The sequence below is a fragment of the Phoenix dactylifera genome, chromosome 17 (assembly GCF_051530095.1).
Source record: "Phoenix dactylifera cultivar Ajwa chromosome 17, Ajwa_hap1_PhDact_Kaust_v1.1, whole genome shotgun sequence".
NCBI lineage: Eukaryota > Viridiplantae > Streptophyta > Magnoliopsida > Arecales > Arecaceae > Phoenix > Phoenix dactylifera.
In genome coordinates, this window is record NC_143206.1 from 12897713 (window position 1) to 12921650 (window position 23938).

The following is a 23938-nucleotide window of genomic DNA, read 5'->3' on the forward strand; positions in this document are numbered from 1 at the left end:
GACGCGCACAACTTGTCGAGGGCGATCTACCTGGAGACCCTGGATGCCCCGAGCATCGGCGAGGCTGGAGCGGTGATGGCGATTGATCCGGAGCCGTCTTGGATGGACCCGCTTGTCGCCTACCTCGCCGAAGGGATCCTCCCTGAAGACGAAGATCAAGCTCGGCGACTTGTTATGAAGTCCGCCCACTACGTACTCTATGAAGGGAGGCTGTATCGGACCTCGTTCACCGCCCCCCTCTTAAAGCGCCTCCGCCCCTCGGAAGCGGCCTACGTCCTCGGCGAAGTCCACGAAGGCGTTTGCGGATCACACTTGGGGGCTAGGTCCTTGGCGCACAAGATCATGAGGCAAGGCTATTATTGGCCTACCTTGTTGGAGGACTCAAAGGATCATGTACGGAAATGCGACGCCTGCCAGCGCCACGCCAACGTCCAGAGAGTCCCTTCTGTCCCCTTGGCACCAATCACTGCACCCTGGCCCTTCGCCCAGTGGGGAATGGATATCCTCGGACCATTCCCCGTCGCTTCAGCTCAGCGGAAATTTTTGATTGTTGCAATCGACTACTTCACCAAGTGGATGGAGGCAGAGCCGCTGGCCACTATCACGGAGGCGCAAGTCCGAAGTTCGTGAAGAAGAACATCATTGTCCGATTTGGGGTACCTCGGGTCCTCATCTCGGATAATGGTCGACAGTTCGACAACAAGCATTTCCGTGACTTCTGCGAGGAGTTCGGGATCGAGCATCGGTTCACATCTGTGTCGCATCCCCAAACCAACGGCGAGGCCGAGGTCACAAATCGGACAATCCTCCAAGGAATCACAGCGCGAATCGGTCGGACGGGGCAAGCTTGGGTTGAAGAACTCGAGAATGTCCTTTGGGCGTATCGGACCACGCATCGGACCCCTACCGGGGAGACGCCTTTCAGCCTAACCTATGGCACGGAAGCCGTTGTCCCCGTGGAGCTCGGACTCCCCTCACCTCGGGTGGCCGCGCACCGACCCGAGGCCAATTCGGAGCAACTCCGAGGGAACCTGGACCTCTTGGAAGAAGCAAGGGAAATGGCGTAGGTTCGGATGGCGATGTATCAGTGGAGGGTGGCCCGATATTATAACTCCAAGGTCCGACCGAAACTTTTCAGAATCGGAGATCTGGTGCTAAGGCGAGCCAAAGCATCTCAACCCGCGGAAGGTGGGAAGCTGGCGCCGAATTGGGAAGGCCCGTATAGGGTTCGCTGGGTAAACCGACCTGGCTCCTACCAGTTGGAGGCCCTAGATGGTCGAGAAATTCCAAGGAGCTGGAATTTCGCTAACCTGCGGATGTATTACCAGTAGAACGACAATGCCAGAAAGACAGTTCAAAAATGTATAACACTTTTCATTTCAATAATTTCTGGTTACAATGGCGTGCTCGTGTGATTACAAGGAATTCCCAGAGGGGAATTAGGGTGTAAAGAAAGTAAAGAAGAGGTGGAGACTCCGAGGAGCTGAAGATCTGGGATCTCGAAACCTCCATCCGAAGCGGCTGCAATTCCACCGGAAGTGGGTGCTTCCAACCGGAGGCGCCATCGACGTCTCACGAAAAAGACGAAGAGCCGGCGCGGATGAAGAAGAAGTGGACGAAGGAGAAGTCCACACTGCTCCTACCCAGAGGCGCCATCCACGCCTCACGAAAAAGACGAGGAGCCGCCGCAGAAGAAGCTCCCGCTGCCTCCAGGGGAACGCCACCTCCAAGGGATATTCCGGTCCTCCCCAGTGTTAGGGGAGAGAAGGGATACAAGGGAGAAGAGCATATGGAGGCGCGGTCCCGGATCAAGCGTCTGGCGCGGAGCTCAATCGGGAGGCTGAACTTCAAGGAGGGGAGACGTGATCCCGGATGAAACGCCTAGAGCGGAGTTCCGCCGGGGAGAACCTCCTTGTTGATCCCAGATGAAACGGCTAGTTGACGGAAGTCGCGAAGGGCGCGCCTCCCGTTCCTTCGGTAGGGGTCTCTCAACCATGCGCCGGAGAGGAGGCCCACGATCCATGGCAACCTGAACAGCTCCGGCTTGGCAGGCTCCATCGCACCTGCACCTATATTTATAGCCAAACTGCGGCCCCCCGGTCGTTCCGATGCGGGTGGCTCCAATAAATGCGGGCGCATTGAATCCGGAGCCGATCCGGCTCTCGAGGCGTATCTTTCCGTGATTTCCTAAGCGTTATTCTCCTTAATCGCATTCTTTGTGCAGGACACTCCGGGTGGCCTGTACCCCTAGGTCCACATATCTCCGCTCGCGCCCAGGCCGCATCCGCCTCGAAGAACGCGCGTATCGCGGCCGCTTAACTGACACTCCTCGCAAGCAGCAACTGGCGATCCGATTTCCCAGGTAACCCCTCAATTAGCATTTAATGCCCATCTGGTGTTCCCCAGGCGACGCTTGGAGAGGAGGAGAAACACGATCGCAGCTGGCCACGGAGAAATCCCGTCGGGCGGCAAGCGACAGGCGCACGACGGCCGACCAACGAGCGGAATTTCCTGAGGCCTGACAGCCCTCAGATGCCAGGCTAACCCGATGATCATCCCGGGAGCAGACTAGCCTGAAGCCCCGACCGGTCGCCTCGGCTTGCGCCAGCCTTGGCCGACCAACGAGCGGAATCTCCCGAGGTTCGGCCCTCGGATGCCAGGCTAACCCGATGATCATCCCGGGAGCAGACTAGCCTGAAGCCCCGACCGGTCGCCTCGGCTTGCGCCAGCCTTGGCCGACCAACGAGCGGAATCTCCCGAGGCTTGGCCCTCGGATGCCAGGCTAACCCGATGATCATTCCGGGAGCAAACTAGCCTGAAGCCCCGACCGGTCGCCTCGGCTTGCGCCAGCCTTGGCCGACCAACGAGCGGAATTCCCTGAGGCCTAACCCTCGGATGCCTGGCTTAGCGCCGGAAGAAGTTCCTGAGGCCTAACCCTCGGATGCCTGGCTTAGCGCCGGAAGAAGTTCCTGAGGCCTAACCCTCGGATGCCTGGCCTAGCGCCGGAAGAATTTCCTGGGGCCTAACCCTTGGATGCCTGGCCTAGCGCCAGAAGAATTTCCTGAGGCCTAACCCTCGGATGCCTGGCTTAGCGCCGGAAGAAGTTCCTGAGGCCTAATCCTCGGATGCCTGGCTTAGCGCCGGAAGAATTTCCTGAGGCCTAACCCTCGGATGCCTGGCTTAGTGCCGGAAGAATTTCCTGAGGCCTAACCCTCGGATGCCCGGCTTAGCGCCGGAAGAAGTTCCTGAGGCCTAATCCTCGGATGCCTGGCTTAGCGCCGGAAGAATTCCCTGAGGCCTAATCCTCGGATGCCTGGCCTAGCGCCAGAAGAATTTCAAGAGTCGGGAGTCGGCGAGGCACTACCGAGAGTTAAAAAGAGGAAGGATGTCCGCCGAAATCCGCAGACCGCCAGATCAGCGACAACTGCCATACGCCATAAAGAAGGCGGGAAGCTCGGAGCGCGCGCGCCTTTCCGAGGGATGGCGGCAATCTCGAAGCATCACTCCCTTCACCCGTTCCCCTTCTGGTTCCAGGCTCGGGAGTGGGGGGCTACTGTTACGGGGGAACTTAGCCGCCACGCCCCACGTGACCGGCACGCGCACCCAGGAAGACTACGGCAGTCCCTTGATCCAGTAATCCGACCCCGAGTCGGATATCTTCGGCTCCGCAGCCTGACCCCGAGTCGGCTGTCCCTTGATCCAGCTGTCCGACCCCAAGTCGGATATCTTCGGCTTCGCAGCCCGACCCCGAGTCGGCTGCCCCTAGATCCAGCTGTCCGACCCCGAGTCGGATATCTTCGGCTTCGCAGCCCGACCCCGAGTCGGCTGCCCCTTGATCCAGCAGTCCGACCCCGAGTCGGTAATCTCTCGACAACGACAGGCTGTTCCCCTGAAGCACGCCGCGGCCCTCTGCTCCACTACTCCCTGCAACGGTCGTATCCGGCGCTGCTCCACGATCCCCTGTAACAGCCGTACAAAGCGGAGCTCCACTACGCCCTGTCATGGCCGTACCCAGCGCTGCCCCACGACGCCCTGTAACGGCCATGTCAGTGGCAGCTCCATCATGCTACACGATGACCAACCCCCCAGAAGGACCCCCCAGCCTGGTATATATGCGGCTGGGGGGAGAAGGGGGGGGTAAGCAAGAACTTCCAGAGCATTCTCTTACTTGCTACTATTATCTCTCCTTCTCCTCCAATCTCCTCTGACTTGATCGTCGGAGGGCCCCCACTACCCCAGTGGTGGTGCGAGGCTTGCTTGCAGGTTTCCCGGTGGAAGGTGGAGCGCAATCAACACCAACCAAGGCAACTCAAACGGAACCCCGTTCACACCGCTGTGCCAATCGTTCTCGGTTTGGACCACCAGCAACAGCTCTCATCATCTCGGCTCGGAGACTCAGGCCTTACTTCCAAGCCCACACAATAGCTATATTGACCGACCAGCCTATGAAGCAAATATTGCAAAGGTCGGATTGTGCGGGGAGGATCGCTAAATGGGCGGTTGAGCTAGGGGAATTTGACCTCGAGCATCGGCCCAGACCGGCTATCAAGGCCCAAATACTTGCCGACTTCATCGTGGAGTGTACTCTGCCGGACGACCCCGAGTTGCCACCCGTATCCGCGGAGGAAGCCCAGAGGCAGCCATGGGTCCTGCACTCGGACGGGTCTTCAACCTCGGGGGGTAGCGGAGCCGGACTCATCCTCACCAGTCCAGACGGAGTAGTGGCCGAGCAAGCCTTGCGCCTCGAATTCCCGGCCTCGAACAATGAGGCCGAGTATGAGGCTCTCATCGCCGGGCTCAAGCTGGCGAAAGAACTGAAACTGGAAGACCTGACGGCCTTCAGCGACTCCCAGCTGGTAGTGAACCAGATCCAAGGAGACTTTGAAGCTAAAGAGCCATCCATGCAAAAGTATCTCCAAAAGGTGCGGGAACTTATGTCTGCCCTGAATTCTTTCAATATTCAGTACATTCCCAGGGCGGAAAACTTCAGGGCAGACCAGCTGTCCAAATTGGCAACCTCCCGCATGAGCGAGCTTCCCAAGGGAACAACGCTCGAGTATCTTCAGATCCCCAGCACGGAGGAACCCGAGCCCACCATGTGCATCGACTCCGAGCCAAGCTGGATCGATGGGCTCGTCTGCTACCTCCAAGACGGGACCCTACCTCATGACGAGACGGAGGCTCGCCGAATCAAGCGCCAAGCCCCCCGGTATGTCCTGTACGAGAATAGACTTTATCGTCGATCATTCACTTCTCCCCTTCTCAGATGCCTCCGCCCCTCCAAGGCGGACTATGCCCTCCGAGAGGTCCATGAAGGGATCTGCGGAAATCACATGGGGAGTCGGGCACTGGCCCACAAGATCCTGCGGCAAGGATATTACTGGCCCACACTCCAGAAGGATGCGACGGATTTCGTCCGGAAATGCGATCGGTGCCAGCGAAATGCCAATATCCAGCGCCGACCTTCGGCCCTGCTGACTTCTATCATCGCCCCCTGGCCATTTGCCCAATGGGGGATCGACATCCTGGGGCCCTTTTCCCTAGCCTCCGGACAAAGAAAGTTCCTGGTCGTCTCCATCGACTACTTCACCAAATGGGTCGAGGCCGAACCCGTCGCCCGGATCACCGAGCAAAAGATGCGGGACTTCGTGTGGAAGTCCATAATCTGCAGATTTGGACTACCCCGTATCCTTATATCCGACAATGATCGACAATTTGACAATGTTCATTTCAGGAAATTTTGCTCCGAGCTCGGCATTGATCACCGCTTCACCTCAGTTGCTCACCCCCAGACAAACGGGGAAACTGAGGTAACTAACCGCACTATTTTGCAGGGACTCAAGGCTAGGCTTGACCGGTCCAAAGGACAGTGGGTCGAGGACTTGTACAATGTCCTTTGGGCATACCGGACCACGTTCCGACTGCCCACGGGAGAGACCCCCTTCAACCTAGCATACGGCACTGAGGCCGTCATCCCGTTGGAGATCGGCCTGCCTTCTCCAAGGGTGGAGCATTATGACACCGACACCAATTCCTCCCAGCTCAGGAGCAACTTGGACCTCGTCGAAGAGACACGAGAGGTCGCCCGGGTCCGCATGGCAAGATACCAACAGCGAACGACCCAATACTACGACTCCAGAGTCAAGCCCAAGCTCTTCAAAGTAGGGGACCTCGTCCTCAGGAGAGCCGAGGCTTCTCAACCGACCGAGCAAGGAAAGCTCGCCCCGAATTGGGAAGGGCCATATAGAATCGCCCGGGTACAACGACCAGGGGCGTACAAATTGAAGTCCCTGGAGGGGACTCTGATCCCGCGAAGCTGGAACTCTGAGAATCTACGAATGTACCACCAATGAAACCCCTAGGGGTTCAAGACAATTAGGATAATGGATTCAGCTTCCTTTTTGCAAATAATTCTCTCATTTTGATGACTGTAATTCTCTTCTAATGTTGGGTCGTCTGTGATCCTCAGATTCCCCGGCCAAAATCGAGATGCCCCGAGGCTCGACCGTAGAGTCCCAAACTCTCTCGACCTCGAGAAGTATCGCCAGGACGACGAAACGTCGACCGGCGCAAGATTCCCTCGACTAAGGTCGGGATGCCCCGAGGGTCGACCGTAGAGTCTCAAACTCCCTCGACCTCGGGACGAAGCCGTGAGGGGTGGAAAGGGTGGTTCCACCCGGGGCGCCACAAAGTGGACCCCCGGGAGCGGTCGACGATCCCCGATCCCCTGACGAACGATTCCTCGACTAAGGTCGGGATGCCCCGAGTGTCGACCGTAGAGAACCAGACTCCCTCGACCTCGAAAAGCGTCGCAGGTTGGTAGAGCGTGCCCAGACCCACCGACCTGACGAACGATCCCTCGACTAAGGTCGGGATGCCCCGAGGGTCGACCGTAGAGTCTCAAACTCCCTCGACCTCGGAACGAAGCCGTGAGGGGTGGAAAGGGTGGTTCCACCCGGGGCGCCACAAAGTGGACCCCCGGGAGCGGTCGACGATCCCCGATCCCCGATCCCCTGACAAACGATTCCTCGACTAAGGTCGGGATGCCCCAAGTGTCGACCGTAGAGAACCAGACTCCCTCGACCTCGAGAAGCGTCGCAGGTCGGTAGAGCGTGCCCAGACCCACCGACCTGACGAACGATCCCTCGGCTAAGGTCGGGATGCCCCGAGGGTCGACCGCTGAGTTCCAAACTCCCTCGACCTCGGGACGAAGCCGTGAGGGGTGGAAAGGGTGGTTCCACCCGGGGCGCCACAAAGTGGACCCCCGGGAGCGGTCGACGATCCCCGATCCCCTGACAAACGATTCCTCGACTAAGGTCGAGATGCCCCGAGTGTCGACCGTAGAGAACCAGACTCCCTCGACCTCGGGAAGCGTCGCAGGTCGGTAGAGCGTGCCCAGACCCACCGACCTGACGAACGATCCCTCGACTAAGGTCGGGATGCCCCGAGGGTTTACCGCTGAGTTCCAAACTCCCTCGACCTCGGGACGAAGCCGTGAGGGGTGGAAAGGGTGGTTCCACCCGGGGCGCCACAAAGTGGACCCCCGGGAGCGGTCGACGATCCCCGATCCCCGAAGCGGACAATACTTTCTGAAGCAGAGCTCTGCCATTGAACTAGCGCGCACCCTACTTCGGTAGAGCGCCCACAGGCCCGCCGACCTGACACAAGACTCCTCAACTAAGGTTGGGGCGCCCCGGGGTCCGACCAGAGGGTCTCAAGCTCCCTCGACCTCGAAAAGAACTGTAGATCAATAAAGCCTCCCCAGATCCTCTCAACTTCGGTGGGTGTCGTCGGGTCCGTGAGAAGCCCGAGCCCCCTTACAAGTCAAAAATGACTCCGGAGGACGACGAGGAAGGGAAGCAACCTACTCCGCCATGTGAAACACAACTCTGAGAATGCAAGAGGTACATCTAATTCGATGCCCTCCTTGTCAAATTTTATCTACATACCGCTAATCATCTAACGTTGGAGTCCTATCTCGCCCCAAAGTCGGGCTACTCCAATGGGTCGGCTTAAGACCGATCTCCTAACTACATTATGTACGCTCCGTTCGACAAGTCTCCACTCGTCAAGTCTCAACTTGAACAAAGTCTTCGTAAGTTAGGGCCCAACTCGGCCTCCATACATAGACTCCGATGTCTAGCTGAGAAAGCGGTCCCGGCCGCGAGTGCACCAGCCGAACACAGATACTAAGGCGATCTTCAGAGATTCCAGCCTTACTCACTGAAATCTCGGCAGAGTCCGAGAACAATAACTATGAAAACCTTCGGCGATAATTCGACTATTAGCCCGCGCTCCCTACAAAGGACCCGGAAGTCAAGTTCGGAAACCCGACTAGACTCCCTCGAATAGCGGCACGAACAGACCTAGCCCGGTCCTACTCGAAGGGCTAAGGATGCCTTGGGATTTCCCTAAAGGCCGAACGTGACGACTTTCGCGATTCTAAGATCCGAGTTATAGGACTTAGGAAAATTTTCTGGAAACCTAAGCTCGGAGCTCCCTTTGCTCGGAATGACTAAGATCCGAGAAGGCTAAGATATAACTCAGGAAAAGGGCAACTTCGTTAAGTAGCCCGAGAACTAAAATACAGAGTTAGAGGTCGTCGAGGCGGTTAGCTAAAACTCTAGCCTCATTCACGACAAGAAAGGGAAAGACGAGCACAAAATGACAAAAGTATTTTTTATTGACAAAGGGCCGGAAGGCCAATTACAAAATTGGAGGTCGGCCATTCAAGAGCCGACCTCGGATACAATGAAAAAGAAAAAATACGCCAAGTCTTAAGCGGCGGCAGCAACATCCGGGGGATCATCTGGCACTGTGATGACCTCGGGACCTTCAGCCGGCACAGGCTCGGGGTCGGGGGCAGGGGCCTCGGGTGCCGCCTCCAGGACGCCGTCCGTCTCGGCCGCCGGTGCCGCCTCCGGGACGCCGTCCGCCTCGGCCGCCCTCGTCGAAGGCTCGGCGGGGTCTTGTTCGTACAATCCCGCCTCGGATGTCAAAACGGCAGGAATGTCTTCCGTGTCGGACCCGTAGCCCAGGTTCATCTTCGGACGGATCGTCGAAAAGTCGTACTGGGGGCAATATCGGATCACCTGCAGCCGGAAGTTCTCGAAGCCCCAGAGAAATCCGTCGACCGTCTCCTCCTCTAACATGTCGTGGAACTCCTGCGACCCCTTGAAGAGCTCCACGGCATGATCAGCTCGCTCGAGTGCCCTCCTCTCTCGGGCCTCGAGCTGCTCGATTCGGAGGCGGGAAACCCCGTCCTCATACTTGAGGCCCGCAACCTCAGATTGGACCTCCCCCAAGCGCGCCTCCGAGGCGCGCAAGGCCGACCTGGTTAGGGCATGAGCAGCCTTCTCCTCCTTGAGCCCCTCCGCCATAGCGAGGCGCTCGGCCTCGGTGGCCGCCCTACGAGCCTCGGCCTCGGCCAACGCCGCCTCCAGCTCGGCGATCCTTTTCTTAGCCGGCTCCAATTGCCGGCTGACCCGCCGGGTCTCTTCCTGACATCCCCGGGCGATGAACACCAGGGAATCGAGCTCGTGAATATGCTGTAAAGAAAGAGACAAAATGATCGTGAGTTAAAAACATCTGGACTCGCTAATAACTTTAAGGAAATCAAGAAAAGGACTTACCCGGGCAGTGTTGCAGTAGGCACTGTCAACAATGTCCTCCAACGGAATGTTCCGGAACTCGGCCCGGTCCGCCGGAAGCATCGCACGCCGAAACACGACGCGTGCGACCTCAGCATCATGAATAGCCGAACTCCTCACAGGGATAGGGGAGTCCGGCTCATCCGACTCCTCTTCGAAGTACCTTGAGGAGCTCGGCGCGTCCGGCCTCGGGACCCTGGGGCCGCTTGCCTCAGGGCCCCTGGTCGGCTCGGGCCCCGGGCGCTGTGAGGAACCCGAAGCCGGGCCCTCCTGCTGGGAAACGAGGGCAGGGCAAGGAGGGCCCGACGGGCCCGCGTCGTCGACGACCCGCGCCCGCCTCGGGTCGGCTGAGGAGGCCCCCGCCTCGGGGCCGCTCGTCTCGGCCGACGTAGAAGCGCCGGCCAACCTCGCCTTCTTCCGAGGCTGGGGCATACCACCCCCGGCCTCGGCCTCCCGCCTCCTCAGGCGGGAAAAAAGCGACGTGTTGCTGGTCGGCATATGGGGAATATCTGAAATCAAAAATATCATCAAGTATTAGACCATTAGCAGTAAAAACAAAGGACAAAAAAAAAAAGTAATGTAACTACCCTTACCCTCGGGGCGCGCCGAGCTCAGACCCACGCTCGCCAGGGCGTCCTCCCGTAGGAGCTCGGTCAGGTCGTAGCCCTTCCCGAGGGCTCGGAGAGAATCCAGGGTCCTCTGCTCCCTCCCCGAGGGCTCGGAGAGCTTGTTAAGGGCCTTCAACCGAGGGTGTCCCCACCTCGGATTAAACCCCCATGGCGCCTCAGACGCCAGAAAGAAAAATTTCCCCTTCCACTCGTGTATAGAGGAAGGGGCCCCGCGGAAGAGCGACATACCGCCTCGGAAGGCAAAGTATAGCCACTCCGCGTCCGCCGGGTTCTTCTTCAACAGAAAACACCGGCGGAAAATACTCACTGAAATCGGGACCCCATGCCCAAGGCACAGAGACAGGAACCCGATGATGGTTCTCCACGAGTTCGGAGCGAGCTGTGCTGGGACAAGTTGGTACTCGACCAGCAAGTCGTTCACAAACCTGTGGACAGGGAACCGCAGGCCGGCCCAGAGGGTCTCGCGGTGAATCGCGATCCGACCTGGGGGCGGCCGCGTCACCCTGTCTTCCGGCCCCGCAGTTTCGAGACGAAACCCGGGCTGGAAGAAAAACCGGGAGCGGATTAACTCCAACTCCTCCCCTGACAGGCTGGACCCTACCTCCTCCGGACCAAGACCCATTTTACAGGAGCGAAGTGAAATCGAAAGTAGAGAATGAAAACTGGGGAAGGAAAAGGAAGGGGAACCCTAGCAATTGCAGGGTAGGAACCTACTAGACATCGCCGGAAATCGCTCCGGGCACCGACGGCGAGGTTCGGTTGAGGAAGGAAGCGAGGGAGAAAGACAACAAAAATAAGAGGCAGCCAAATAAAATCTTTAGGGCAAACTCGAGGGGTTTATATAGACCCCCTTGACGGTCCAGATCGGCAGGGTCGGTTCCCATCCCCCGACCGGATTGCGCCACGTGTCGACCTCGGAGACCGAGGCACCGTATTCACTCCGGATCAATAAATCGGGTACAAATTCGAAGCCCTGTCCCATCGGATCTCGGGGCCTCATTATGGGTCCGCAGAATCGAATCACCTTGAAGAACGAACGGACGGCACTTCCGCTCCCCTCATTTAATAAGGCCCTGGGGCACGTGGAGCCCCGACGTAGCCTTCACCTCGCCGGATCCATGATCCAGTAATACGAGATCGGAAGCGTCCGATCCTAGGTCATGCCGCGTGTCCGTTTTGAACCCCGTAACGGCACACTCATTCATGAGCGGAGAGTCTCGATTACGGGATCGAGGCGTCGCCTCGTCGAGCCCAAGGACCCTCATCATGGGTCCGCCGCACGAAGCGATCTTGGCGATCCAAGAGACGCTACCCCCGTTACACCCGCTCCGAGAAATGTAAAGACACGAGCTCCACCATAAGTTCGCTGAATAAAGCAACCTCGAAACGCCCAAGGGCGCGGGTCTCGCCATAAACACTCCGAGAAACACGAGGGCGCGGACGAGATTCGCCCCCCAACTTTAATGATAGACTTTACTTCCCACGTCCGAGCCCGCAAGCCGCTCGAACTCGGAAGTCGGGGGGTAGTGTTGGGGGAATAAGATTTTTCCCCCCAAGTGACACAAATGCCCCCAAGAAGCCGCACAATCGCCGACCCTGAACGGCCAAAGTCGACGTCCGACCTCGGAACGCCCGACCTCAAGACATCCGACCTCGAGACCTCCGACCTAGGAAAATCCTGATGCTCAATGTCTACCCTTGTCAGCCACCTACTACGGCCGTACTCCTCTGAGGTCCAACTGAGGACCATATCCTACCGCTGCTTCAGCATTTATTGCGCATGGCTACTGTAAACCTCCAGCTCACTCAACAATCAATGCGGATCTCCGGCCTACTCTACAATTAATGCGGATCTCCGGCTTACTCCACATTTAATGCGTATGGCTCCTGTCATCTACGGACTCTCAGCTCTCCACGGCAAGTTAGCTCAGCAAAGTCTGGTCAACCATGATAAGTCTCTGATCTCGGCCATACCTCCGACACCAATGCAATGATTCGCCTGGTAGCGTACTGGTTCGGGTCGTACGACGCCCTCACCGCCGACATCAGCACAATGATTCGCCTGACCGTGCGCCGACCTGAGCCACATGCCGAGCCGTACTATGGCCTCGCCCTGTTACATCACAGGTAAACCGACCCCCACCTATAAAAGGGAGCCTTGGCTTCTCAGGAGGGGGTTGGGAAATTCCGCGCTTTACAAGCACTGTTCATCTCCTCCTTACACTATCTGCCCCCTCCCTGACTTGAGCGTCGGAGGGCCGGCGCCGGAAAACCCGGCCACCGGTTTGTCTGCAGGCACCCAGACGGAGGACGCCGCCCGCTGACGGATCGCTGCCCCGCTGTGAGGACCTCCTGCTCCCTCTCTCCAGCCACCCCAGACGGAGGACGCCGCCCGCCGACCGGTCGCCGCCCCGCCGTGGTGACCCGCAGCTCCCTCTCCCTCGACCGAAGATTGCCCCCGGGTCCAATTTCCAGCAACAGAAACAAAACAGAAGTGCAAGAGCTATGAAACCAGGTCAATAACTCTCAAATTTTTGCAAGTGGTTTTCTAATTTATCATGTTGCTAAGCTTACATGTGCAAAGTTATAAACTGATATGCCAGCATATGACTAGCTATAAGCAATCTAAACGGTAGCAAACCCTTAGTTAGGGTTTCAAGCCACTTAACAGGTGCTCTTCAGTAAGAAAATTAGCCGCCAAATATCCTTCTAAAAATTCAAATTTACGTGAATATCTTTTTAAAACTTATATTTGTTTCTGTACCCTCATAAAACACTATTTTTGCACAAATGCCCCATATATAGCGGTCCTTCTAACACCTTAATAAAAACCATATTTATTTTAATTAAAAATAAAATAGAATTTTAAAATTATTTTTTTGTCCTCCATCGTGATCGCTTTATAAAATATTTTTTTGCACATCTACCTATTAAGGATATTTTAGTCATTTTAATTTGAAATCATAATTTTTTTAACGGTGTTAGATGGCATGGGTACATATGTAAAAATAAGAATAAAAAAGAACAAAATAACAAAATAAGTATTTTACGAGGATATACATGCAAATATCACTTTTAAAAAAGTATTAATGTAAAATTCGATATTTAGAAAAGTATTTACGCAAAAAATTCTAAAAAAAATTTAGGCAGAACCTAGATCTCACTTGATCTATTTTAAAAAACAAAAAAATTTGCATGCACTCCTCTGAGAATGAGACAAAATCGGTGCATAGTGTTTTCCCCCGACAATTCTATCAAGAGGTCTAAAAACGTCCAGAAACTCCGGTCTCAATGAAGCTACGCTTGGGAAATGAGCCTAAATAAATGGAGAAAAATAGTACTTACACTCAATTAGCATAGTTTGCATGGAGAAAATGGGGTAAAATGAAATTTAGGTTTACATAAAAATTTCAGTTCCATAATATCACTACACCACAATATTGTATTTCATTTGAAAAAAAATAAATTTATCCTAAATTTTCCCTCATTATTACATATTGGGTTGGCTTTATTTCTAGTAAGTTTTGAAATTTCAACTTGACTAGAAATAAGAAACTTCTGATAACCAGTTGATAGTTCTATTCTACAAAACATATTGAATAGCTAATTTGATTATAAAATGGCATCAACAAATGTTGCTAGATTTTTGTGACTCCTCGATAAATATTGATGGATTTAGTTATTGACCCCTCAAAATGATAGATATAATAATGATAGATCTTAGTTCCATCTATCCCAATCATATCTTCCTTACCAATTGTACCTTGATTAATAACTTTTTTTTTTAATAGGAGGATATATAAAGGATCAAATGTATGGAGATATAGAACATTTGACACTCAGGTGACGATAAAATAATCTTACACCATCTACCCATGATCTATTTTCCAACACTCATGAAGCTATCTCTTTGTTCCAATCTCGGAAGGATTTAGTACCAATCAAGACATCCATTTTCTTTCAATCTTCCCCTTGTCTTCATTGTAATACTTACGTGCATCAGGTCAGATTAGCTGTTTAGTAAATAGTCTTGTTAGATTTCGAAATTCTGACCCATTTAATAAATGGATGAAGTTTGGGTTGACAAGCTTTTTCTTTTTTTTTTTTGGGAAAAATGGTAAATTATATAGCTCTAAAATGAGTATGTCCTGCAAGATCACAAGAAAATAAAGAGTACAAAGAGGAGGGAATATCTCTTATAAATGTCCAGAGGACCTTCTTGAAGTGCCGGACGACGAAATAGGCAATCCAGTCTACTGCCTTGTTCACCTTCCAAAATATGTGTACTGCCTAGAAGCCATCACCATATCTATCAACACTTCGGATCCAGTCAATCACCACAGAAGAATTCTCCTCAAGAGGCACCCACTCGGCACCGAGGATCCTCCTCACATATAACAATTCCTTCAATGCAGTTCGAAGTTCTCCCCCTATAACTGTGATAAGCCTTTTTTTTTTTTTTTTTTTTTTTTCCTTTTTTTCTTTTTCCTTTTTTCTTCTTTTTTTTTTTTGGGCATCTATCGAACATCTCCCCCCCCCCCCCGCGATTTGACCTGAATCCATCCAATTGCCATCCTAAATCTAAGTTACCGATTACGTTGGATAAACTAAGACCGTCTGATACAGTGGAACACTTAGACTGATCCTCCAAATATACTGACGGAGAGCCCCCGATAAAAGCTCGCAGCTCCTCTCCCCGAGGCCAAAACCCTAAACCCAGTCGTCGCAGCGGGGAGAGAGAGAAGGGAGAAGATGAGCCGCGGGGGGAGCATGGCGGCGTCGAAGGGAGGGAAGAAGAGGGTTTCGACGACGTTCACGATCGAATGCGCGAAGCCGGTGGAGGATAAGATCATGGACATCGCCTCCCTCGAGAAGTTCCTGCAGGAGCGCATCAAGGTCGCCGGCGGCAAGCCCGGCGCCCTCGGCGACCAGGTCTCCGTCACCCGAGACAAGTCCAAGATCACCGTCACCTCCGAGGGCCCCTTCTCTAAGCGGTACCAGTCTTTCTCTTAACTGCCATTCCATTCTACTAGATCCTAGCTTTTGTTGGATTTCTTTTTTCTTTAATATCAAATCTACTTTTCTATGGGGCGGGATTTGGGTGCTATGTTTGTCCATTGTGGAGCTATAATGTTGAACAACTTTGTTTGCTGATTGATGAACTTGTTCTTTGTTACATTTAGTTTGTCGGAAAGTGTCAGGGAACATTATTTGGATTATCCATCATCTTTCTTGAAATTTTTATCAAGATTGTGTACGGTTTATGGTTGGTGAATCATGCTTTCTGCTTCGGCTACTCTGATAGTAATCATTTTGAGCAAGAATAGTCTTAAGGAGACGAGTGACATCAAATTGGGTTTAGTTTGTTTTCAGTGGTTAACAGGACGAAACATTAACTATTATGAAAGCTGTACTTGCTACAAAGCACACAATTGCGTTCTATTCAACGAACTCCGTCTCTTGTTTTGTGAATTTATTTCATGTTTTTTTGGTTTTTGGTTTTCAAAAGTCGCAATTGTTAGACTTGTTCCATGTCCTAGCAAGTGTGATATAAGCTTCCTAATGGAGAGGCGAAGGGCATACTTATGCCATTTTTTATTAGATGGATTTTGGAACTAGATCATTTTGAATATTTAGCTTATTCCTTTAAGGAAAACTGATTTGGTGTTCTTGTTGGTTGTTTGAAGAACTGATTATTAGGTGGGAGATTCCTCTCCCCCCCCCCCCCCCTCTCTTTCCTATTCATTTGAGAAGATTACACATAGTAAACAATTTTAACCAGCAATTTCTTAAAAAAAATTTTTGTGGCATTCTGAAGTTTTTTTGACATAGTATGCTGAGAAGAGCCAAATGATTTGTTGTAGATGATTGGTAGGTGCCCAGGGTTTTGATGGTCGTTTTCATTTTGATAGATGTTATGATGGGTCCTGTTGGAATTAATTTGGGAGATTAATAGGACATTTTTACATCGGTGATGTGGATTAAAGAATATAGAATTAGGTTGAGAAATGGATACTATGGAAGGGTTAGTGTGACGATTTATGACATACTGGTGGTTTAGAGAGAGTTTTAAGGTTTGAAAGTTGTAGAAGTATCAGGTTAAAAGGACTTATGAAAGATTTTTCCCCCCTTTTTTTGAGAACCATGATGGAAGACTAACGAAAGATGTTTGAATTGATTAAGGTTTTCTAGTCTTCTTTTCTGTGATGATTCTTTCATGGTTGATGTAGAGGGGGCACTATATCAGGTTGAATACAGCACGACGGTGAGGGTGTGGGGGGTGGGGTGGTTTGGTGTGTTGGTAGCTGCAGCTTGTCTTGATCTTATCTTTAAATGGACCAAAAAGCAGGGCTGAAAAATGAAATGTTAATTCTAACAAATATAGGCCCATATCAAAGCTTGCTGAATATAGTGTTAAGGCTGTTGGGACACATGCAGCGGAAACTTAACAGAGAAAGCATGATCGGAAATAAGAGTTTGATAAAATGGGGGGCTCCGAAACTGAACAATCCTGAGAAAATAGGGATTATGCATTCCACTTAAAATGTGATTTTATGGTATTCATATTTTTTAGGCTTGTAAGTCTGAGTTCCTCCATAAAAATGAAATATTCTGCTTCTCCCACCAAAGTTTGTTCTCAAATCCCACCATAATGTATAATTCCAAGGGTTCGTTATCAGGGAATCCAAACTGGCCCTTAAGGCTTATCTTAAAACAACTTAGCCGAATAGTTGTACATAGGCTTGTCTGCTCGAGCAAATATCTGATATTAGCTCAAGCTGTGGCAAGCTTGAAGGGCCTATTAATATGACCAACCTGTGCTCAGATAGCACAATGCCTCACTAGGAAGGACGTATGCTACCCTGAGCAGTTGTAGGGTATCATCAATTGTTGGACTTATAAGACAAAATCTTGATATGATGTATGGGTTTGTATTCTCAATGAATATATCATATTTAGAAAGTTAGAGAAACCTTAGACATGCTTTTTGTTTTGGCTAGAAAAGGAAAAAAACAATGAAGACAACAGTGCCAAACAGAATCTGGCATTAAGACAAACTAGAGTCTAGCATGTGTATTACAAGTGAAAAACTTCATGGTAGGGAAAGAAAAAGAACTATGTGGGAGCCCAGTGGAAATTTTCATGTTGGTTCTTGACAGAGAAAATATGAGAGTTCTTTTTAGAACTACCAACTGCATGTGGCGATTTATTTCATTTTGTATATCCTGCGGGATGAAGGCTTTGCAGTAGCAAATTAGCTCATACACATTTTTGACCGAGCTTCTCAAGTAAATTGATAACAAAGAAGCGAAACATCCATACACCATTTTTTCAGTAAAATCTTTTTCATTTTATGATTTTTTCCCAAATAGTGGAATAATACCACCTTCCGAAAAAGATAGGCATGAATTTAAGTACAATCAAGAATTGACAACTAATCTGGGGAGACCTTTTTTGTCAAATTTCTAATCCATCTTTTCCTTTGTATGCTTTATGTTTATATGATCTCATTTTCATTTTCCTCTTTTGTGCGGCTTAGGTATTTGAAGTATCTAACTAAGAAATACTTGAAGAAACACAATGTGCGAGACTGGTTGCGAGTGATTGCTTCCAACAAAGACCGCAGTGTTTATGAGCTCCGATACTTCAACATAGCGGAGAATGAGGGCGAAGAGGAAGACTGATGGCACTGCCCTGTTTTATTTCTGCCACCCTTTGAATTTACTTCTGAGATATTTGAAAAGTTCTCTTAGTTTGAAGACAAGCATATCGTTACTCCTCCATTTCTCTTTGGCTGTGTAGCGGACATGAATGCTGTCCAATGTTTATCAGGAAATTCAGCTTTCTTGGATTTCTGAAGCCCCTGGGCCATGGATCTGTAATTTTTATCATTTTTTTTTTGGGGATTCTATCTTGCATCTAAGCTTTGAACTTTTTTTTTGCAGCTTTTTGTTGTGGAATGCTGAGTTCCAGTCTATTATCATGACTCTGTCGAGTCATTGCTAACCTGGCACAGTGATGAACTGGGGCTTTAACCAGCAGCATTCACCATGGTTCTCTTTTGTGGAACTGTTGATTTTTTTTATTTTTCTCCATATGTTAAGGATATGTGGTACCCTTGGCAACGGGCTACCAACGCACAGTGCAGAACCTGATTCATTACACCTTGCTGTGTTTAATTCACAGTATAATCCTGGTACTGCCACCAGCCAAATCTCTGTTTTCCTATGGAGTTATGAAGAAGGGACATATGCCAAAATATGTGATTTAGCATAGCTTGCAGTGATGTGTAGAGATCTGTTTGACGAGACACCTATATGACAAGATGAAAGGCTGGGAACCCGCCATACGTAAAACTCAGGCGCTGAGAGCCATTACAAAGAAATGATTTGAACAGTGTTATGATCTTGGGATGCCGCTGCTTTTTTGAAGTGCACTCTTTCGATCTAAAGATTTGACAGTTTTTTGTACCGTCAAACTTTTTCTCAGTTTAAGCTGCTGTTTCTTCCTAGCACAACCCGGATTCACGTACCAACACAGTGGCGTCTGCAAGAGTATAAATAAATTCAAGGATTGACAACCAAATAAGACCTTTGTTTTTTCTCAATTTTTTATCCCATCTTCTCCTTTCTATGCTTTGTGATTATCTAATTTGATACTTTTCGCCCTCCTCATATGCTGCTTAGGGATTTGAAGTGTCTAAAAAAGAAATATTTGAAGAAATATGGTGTGCAAAATTGGCTTAGGATGATTGCTTCCAACCAAGAGTGCAATGTCTTTGAGCTCCAATACTTACATTGCAGAGACGGTGCTATGGAGGTGCCCTGTTTAATTTCTGCTACCTTGTGTTCCCCTCTGGGTTTTGAATACTGGACATGAATGCTGCCAGATGTCTATCAGGAATCTAGTTTGTCTAGAAATTTTTAAGCCCTTAGGCCGTGGATCTGTAATTGTTCACCATATCTTAATTTTCTTTTGGGCTCTGGCTGGCTAGTGTAGGTGCAGAAGGGCTATAATCTGACATAACTGTAGAGGAAGAATCTTTTGATGTGTTTAGAGAATCTCTTTGAGTGCTGTTGGTCTTTCGATATACATGCACAGGCTATGCATTTCGGCTTAGAATTTGTTGGTTGGTTTAGAAAAGCCCTTTCATGCAAAAGCTAACAACCGCGGCACTTATTTAAATGGAGGGCGCCGTCCAGCTCCCGCCAACCTTCGAGCGCTACGAAATGCGAGCAGCCTCATCCTCCAAGCTGATATCTTTGACCCACCCCACCCTCCACCTCTCCCACCCCACCCCCGACGCCTTCTTCTGGAACTCCCTCATCCGTGCCCACCCCGCCGTCGCCCTCTCCCTCTACCGCCGCATGCTTCTCCACGGCGTCCGCCCCGACCTCTATACTTTCCCCTTCCTCCTCCTCTCCTTCTCCTCCCCCTCCCCCCTCCCTCCAGCCGCACTCCCCCTCCTCCATGCCCACGCCCTCCTCTCCGGCTTCGCCTCCCACCCGTTCGTCCGCACCTCCCTCGTCTCCGCCTACTCCCACTGCTCCTCCCTCCCCCTTGCCCGCCGCCTCTTCGACGAAATCCCACTCCCCGACCTCCCTTCCTGGAATTCCATCATCTCTGCTTACCTCAGGGCCGGCCTCCTCATCTCCGCCCTCCAAATATTCGTGAAAATGCCCGAGAGAAACGTGGTCGCTTGGAGCTGCATGATAGATGGCTTCGTCAAATGCGGCGACCACAGGGGAGCGCTGCAATTGTTCCGCGACATGCAGAGAGAAGCGTATGTCAAGCCGAATGAGTTCACTATGTCGAGCGTGCTTGCTGCTTGTGCGAAATTGGGTGCGCTCGAGCACGGGAAGTGGGCGCACGCGTACATCGACCGGAGCGGCATGAAGGTGAACATGGTGCTGGGGACTTCTTTGATCGATATGTATGCCAAGTGCGGGAGCATCGACAGGGCAAGGTTGGTGTTTGATAGTTTGGGCCCTGACAAGGACAAGGATATCAAGGCATGGAGCGCAATGATCTCGGGGCTTGCAATTCATGGACTCGCAAAGGAATGCCTTGATTTGTTTCTTAGCATGAGGGGACTGGCAGTAATTCCTAATGCCATAACTTTCTTAGGAGTTCTCAGTGCTTGCGTCCATGCAGGATTGGTTAATGAGGGTGAAAAGTATTTCGAGCAAATGGTGAAGGAGTTTGGTATCGATCCAATGATTCAACACTATGGCTGCATTGTGGATCTTTATGCAAGAGCCGGGCTTATAGGAAAGGCATGGGATGTAGTGAATTCGATGCCCATGAAACCCGACGTGCTCATTTGGGGGGCTCTTTTGAGCGGTTCACGAATGCATGGGGATATCGAGACATGCGAGGCTTCGATCAAGCAACTTATAGAGTTGGAGCCAACGAATAGCGGGGCTTATGTGCTTCTCTCCAATGCTTATGCAAAGAGGGGCAGGTGGGATGATGTGAGGAGAGTGCGAAATCGTATGGAAGAATTGGGGATTAAGAAGACGCCTGGATGCAGTCTCGTCGAGGTGCATGGCCACCTGCATGAGTTCTTTGTGGCAGACCGATCACATCCGGAGATGAGGGAGATATCTCTAATGCTTGAGGAGATTATGGGAAGGTTAACAGTAGCAGGCTATGTGGGGAATACTGAAGAAGGGTTGCTGGACTTGGATGAAGAAGGGAAGGAGTTAGCCCTATCTCTTCACAGTGAGAAGCTGGCCATTGCATTCAGCTTGATTAAAACAAGTCCTGGGACGGTTATACGCATAATTAAGAATCTAAGAATATGCATGGATTGCCATGTTGCCATTAAGCTTATATCCAAAATCTATGATCGAGAGATAGTTGTGAGGGATTGCAGCCGATTTCACTATTTTCGAGACGGATTCTGCTCCTGTAAAGATTACTGGTGATTCAGAAGCATAAATTCATTCTGATGTCACAACAGGGATGAAATACTGATATTTCCTGTTAGATTTGTAATTTTCTTGTTTCATAAACAAAATTAATGTTTTAAATTTTTTGCTCTTGAATAATAAGGGATTTTTTTTTTTTGCATGAATACTCTTTTAAAAATTTAAATTTGTGCTAATACCTTCTTAAAATTTATATTTATTTCTGTTCCTTTATAAAATACTGTTTTTGCACAAATGTCTCTAATATAAAGGTTCTTCTAATACCGTAAATAAAAAAAATAATATTTATTTTAATTAAAAAGAAATAGAATTTTGAAATTACTTTTTTATCCTTCATCGCGATCATCTTATAAATTTTTTTTTGCACATCTACATATTAAGGATATTTAAGTCATTTTAATTTAAAATCATTAATTTTTTAACGACGCTAGATGACGTGGATACATATACAAAAACAAGAATAAAAAAGACAGAATAGCAAAATAAGTGTTTTACGAGGATGTATATATAAATATCAATTTTGAAAGGGTATCTATGCAAAATTTGATATTTATGAGGCTATTTATGCAAAAAAATTTAATAATAAATGTACAACTGGTTTCTTTTCAGCCATTGTTCTCACGCTGGATTCTGGCGAAGTAGAATGTCTCTTTATACTACTGAGAATTGAAGAAGATGCTTTTCTCTTATCGTTCTGATGCTTTTCCCTTATCACAAGCCGAGGAAAACGGAGAAGGAACGGTGGCATCGGCATTTTGGAAGCTTGTGGATGAATAGTTCTTAAATCTCAAGGCTCTTAATTCTGGAATGTAGATGAGGCTGCGTTTGACATTTTGTTAAAAAGTGCTATGTAAAAAATGCCTTTCATATCAACATTTGCTTGTGTCGATATTTGGACGACAAAGGCTGTTCAAATAAAAGAGCAAAAGTGGATATAAAGAAAAGCTAAAGAAAGTCGCTTTTGGCCCATGCTTCTGTGAGTGGCTATTGTTATTTGTTAAAGTGACAAATTTGGCGTACTTGTGGGCAAATTCAGGCTAATGATTAGAGGTGCAACTAGGCCAAGAAGCTTATGGGTCTAGCTAGATTTATATAATATCTATAAGCCAAAAGTTGGTAATCATAAACATGAATTTGGGTTTTATTTTAAGCTTGGAAGAGGTCATAAAGCTAGACATGGCTTCTTGTACTTTAGGCCTTACCCTCAACCCTAGTAGCTATCTCGGCTGCTGCATCTCCACTTGAAAGTTGGGGTGTTGGATTCTAATGGGGAGAATATTCGCCATTCTGCTCTTGGATCGTTCTAACTTTTTTGACCTCAGCCACAACTGAAGTCAATAACTTCAGTATTTGCTGACGTACCGTTCTGGTTGGTCCTATCTAGACATAATGCTAAAAATCAATGAATGAGTTGCAACCATGGTCTTGGCAACGATTACATCAGTACAACAATAAAGACATGATCAACGTGATTATTATTGCATATCAATCGTGGAAAGCTATTACCATGTTGTGAATGCACGGTTAGCCATTATCGTGCAGTTATGGCATTTTCTGACAAATTAGGTAACAAATCCCGATTTCACCCTATATATAGAGGTGAATGAGGGACCCTTAGGTGAATATTCTTAAGCTCCCTCTTTCTCTAGAGTACTCTTCCACACTCAATTTCTCTTTTTCCTACTGTTGCTCTAGATCTCCACTAAGTTAGGCATTGAAGGGTCCCTCGCCAAAAACTTTCAATCAAGAAGACTATTTTGCAAGTCAATCCCACCTAACTCCTCAGTTTCGGCATACCTCGGCGTACCATGGTTTCAGCCGACCTCATCGTAACTCGGTCTCAGTCGATCTCAGCATACCTCGAACAGCGACCTAAATCTAGATTCTAGCAGCAATAGGTTCAAATCTTAATTAGTGCATTCTCAAAAATTTCTTCCAAATAATTCTTATGCTGGTGAGACTCCTACCTCTTCCTATATGAAAATTATGGGTTGAAGTCACAGACCAGCCTGGGACTTAACATGAGTGGGATTTCTTGGATGAGACTCCCTCCTAATCTCCAATAAGGAGAGAGAGAAAAAAAGGCCTCACCCTAATCCCTTCGTCCAATATCTTGAAATCTTGCTTTGCTTCCTCTTTTTTTTTTCTCTAGATTTTTCCAATCGTGGGGGAACCTTGGATTTTACTATATGAGCTTGGACCATAACTAATGATGTATTGACTAACCACAACCAACAACATTAGTTTGCCTTTATGAGAAGGTTTTTGGCTATCTTATGTTTGCAATTTTCCAAAAAATTAGTGTCAATTAGTAATTTTATTTTTTAAAACTTTTTTGTTTTTTTGGTACAACACCAGCTCATACGTATCGAGCATGAGTGCATCCAACAGAATCAGTAAAAAGAAGATACTACAGATGGTGAGGCCCCGCTACGGTCGGCCCAGTTAAACTTTTGATGGAACCTTCTTAACTTTAGAGTTGCGCTTCTAGGAAGACCTAACAAAACAAAAAAGAAATGCGAAGGATGACAACAATTTTGAAAAAATCATCTAATTTTCATGCATTCCAGCTTCCAGCAGTCGAACTCATGTCGACTGTCACCATCCGATCCATATCGGACGGCTCCGATAAAGACAGTTCCTAATCCCCTTCATGAACGCTTTTAATCCGAGCGTTGGTGTTTTTCTTCTTTGGTTGGCCCAGATTCTACGCAACACCCAAAAC

At 49.6% G+C, this 23938-nt stretch overlaps 2 protein-coding genes across 2 annotated transcripts; both read left to right on the plus strand.

The window, feature by feature from the left end:
- The first annotated feature begins 14923 nt into the window (after positions 1–14923).
- LOC103707233 (large ribosomal subunit protein eL22z-like) lies at positions 14924–18224 on the plus strand. The gene is made up of 2 exons (XM_008791634.6): positions 14924–15273; positions 17820–18224. Exons 1-2 carry the CDS (start codon positions 15032–15034, stop codon positions 17962–17964), a joined length of 387 nt encoding a protein of 128 aa, XP_008789856.3. The 5' UTR covers positions 14924–15031; the 3' UTR covers positions 17965–18224.
- A 1125-nt stretch (positions 18225–19349) lies between these two features.
- LOC103707303 (Pentatricopeptide repeat (PPR) superfamily protein) lies at positions 19350–21355 on the plus strand. Its single transcript, XM_008791740.5, has one exon. It carries the CDS (start codon positions 19465–19467, stop codon positions 21208–21210), a length of 1746 nt encoding a protein of 581 aa, XP_008789962.4. The 5' UTR covers positions 19350–19464; the 3' UTR covers positions 21211–21355.
- Positions 21356–23938: the final 2583 nt, after the last annotated feature.

What these genes read in the sequence shown, in the direction of transcription:
- LOC103707303 (XM_008791740.5), top strand. Translation starts at nt 19,465, where the DNA reads ATGGAGGGCGCCGTCCAGCTCCCGCCAACCTTCGAGCGCTACGAAATG.
- LOC103707233 (XM_008791634.6), top strand. Translation starts at nt 15,032, where the DNA reads ATGAGCCGCGGGGGGAGCATGGCGGCGTCGAAGGGAGGGAAGAAGAGG. An exon ending in GAGGGCCCCTTCTCTAAGCG is followed by an intron (nt 15,274 to 17,819) that starts GTACCAGTCTTT and finishes TGTGCGGCTTAG; the next exon opens with GTATTTGAAGTATCTAACTA.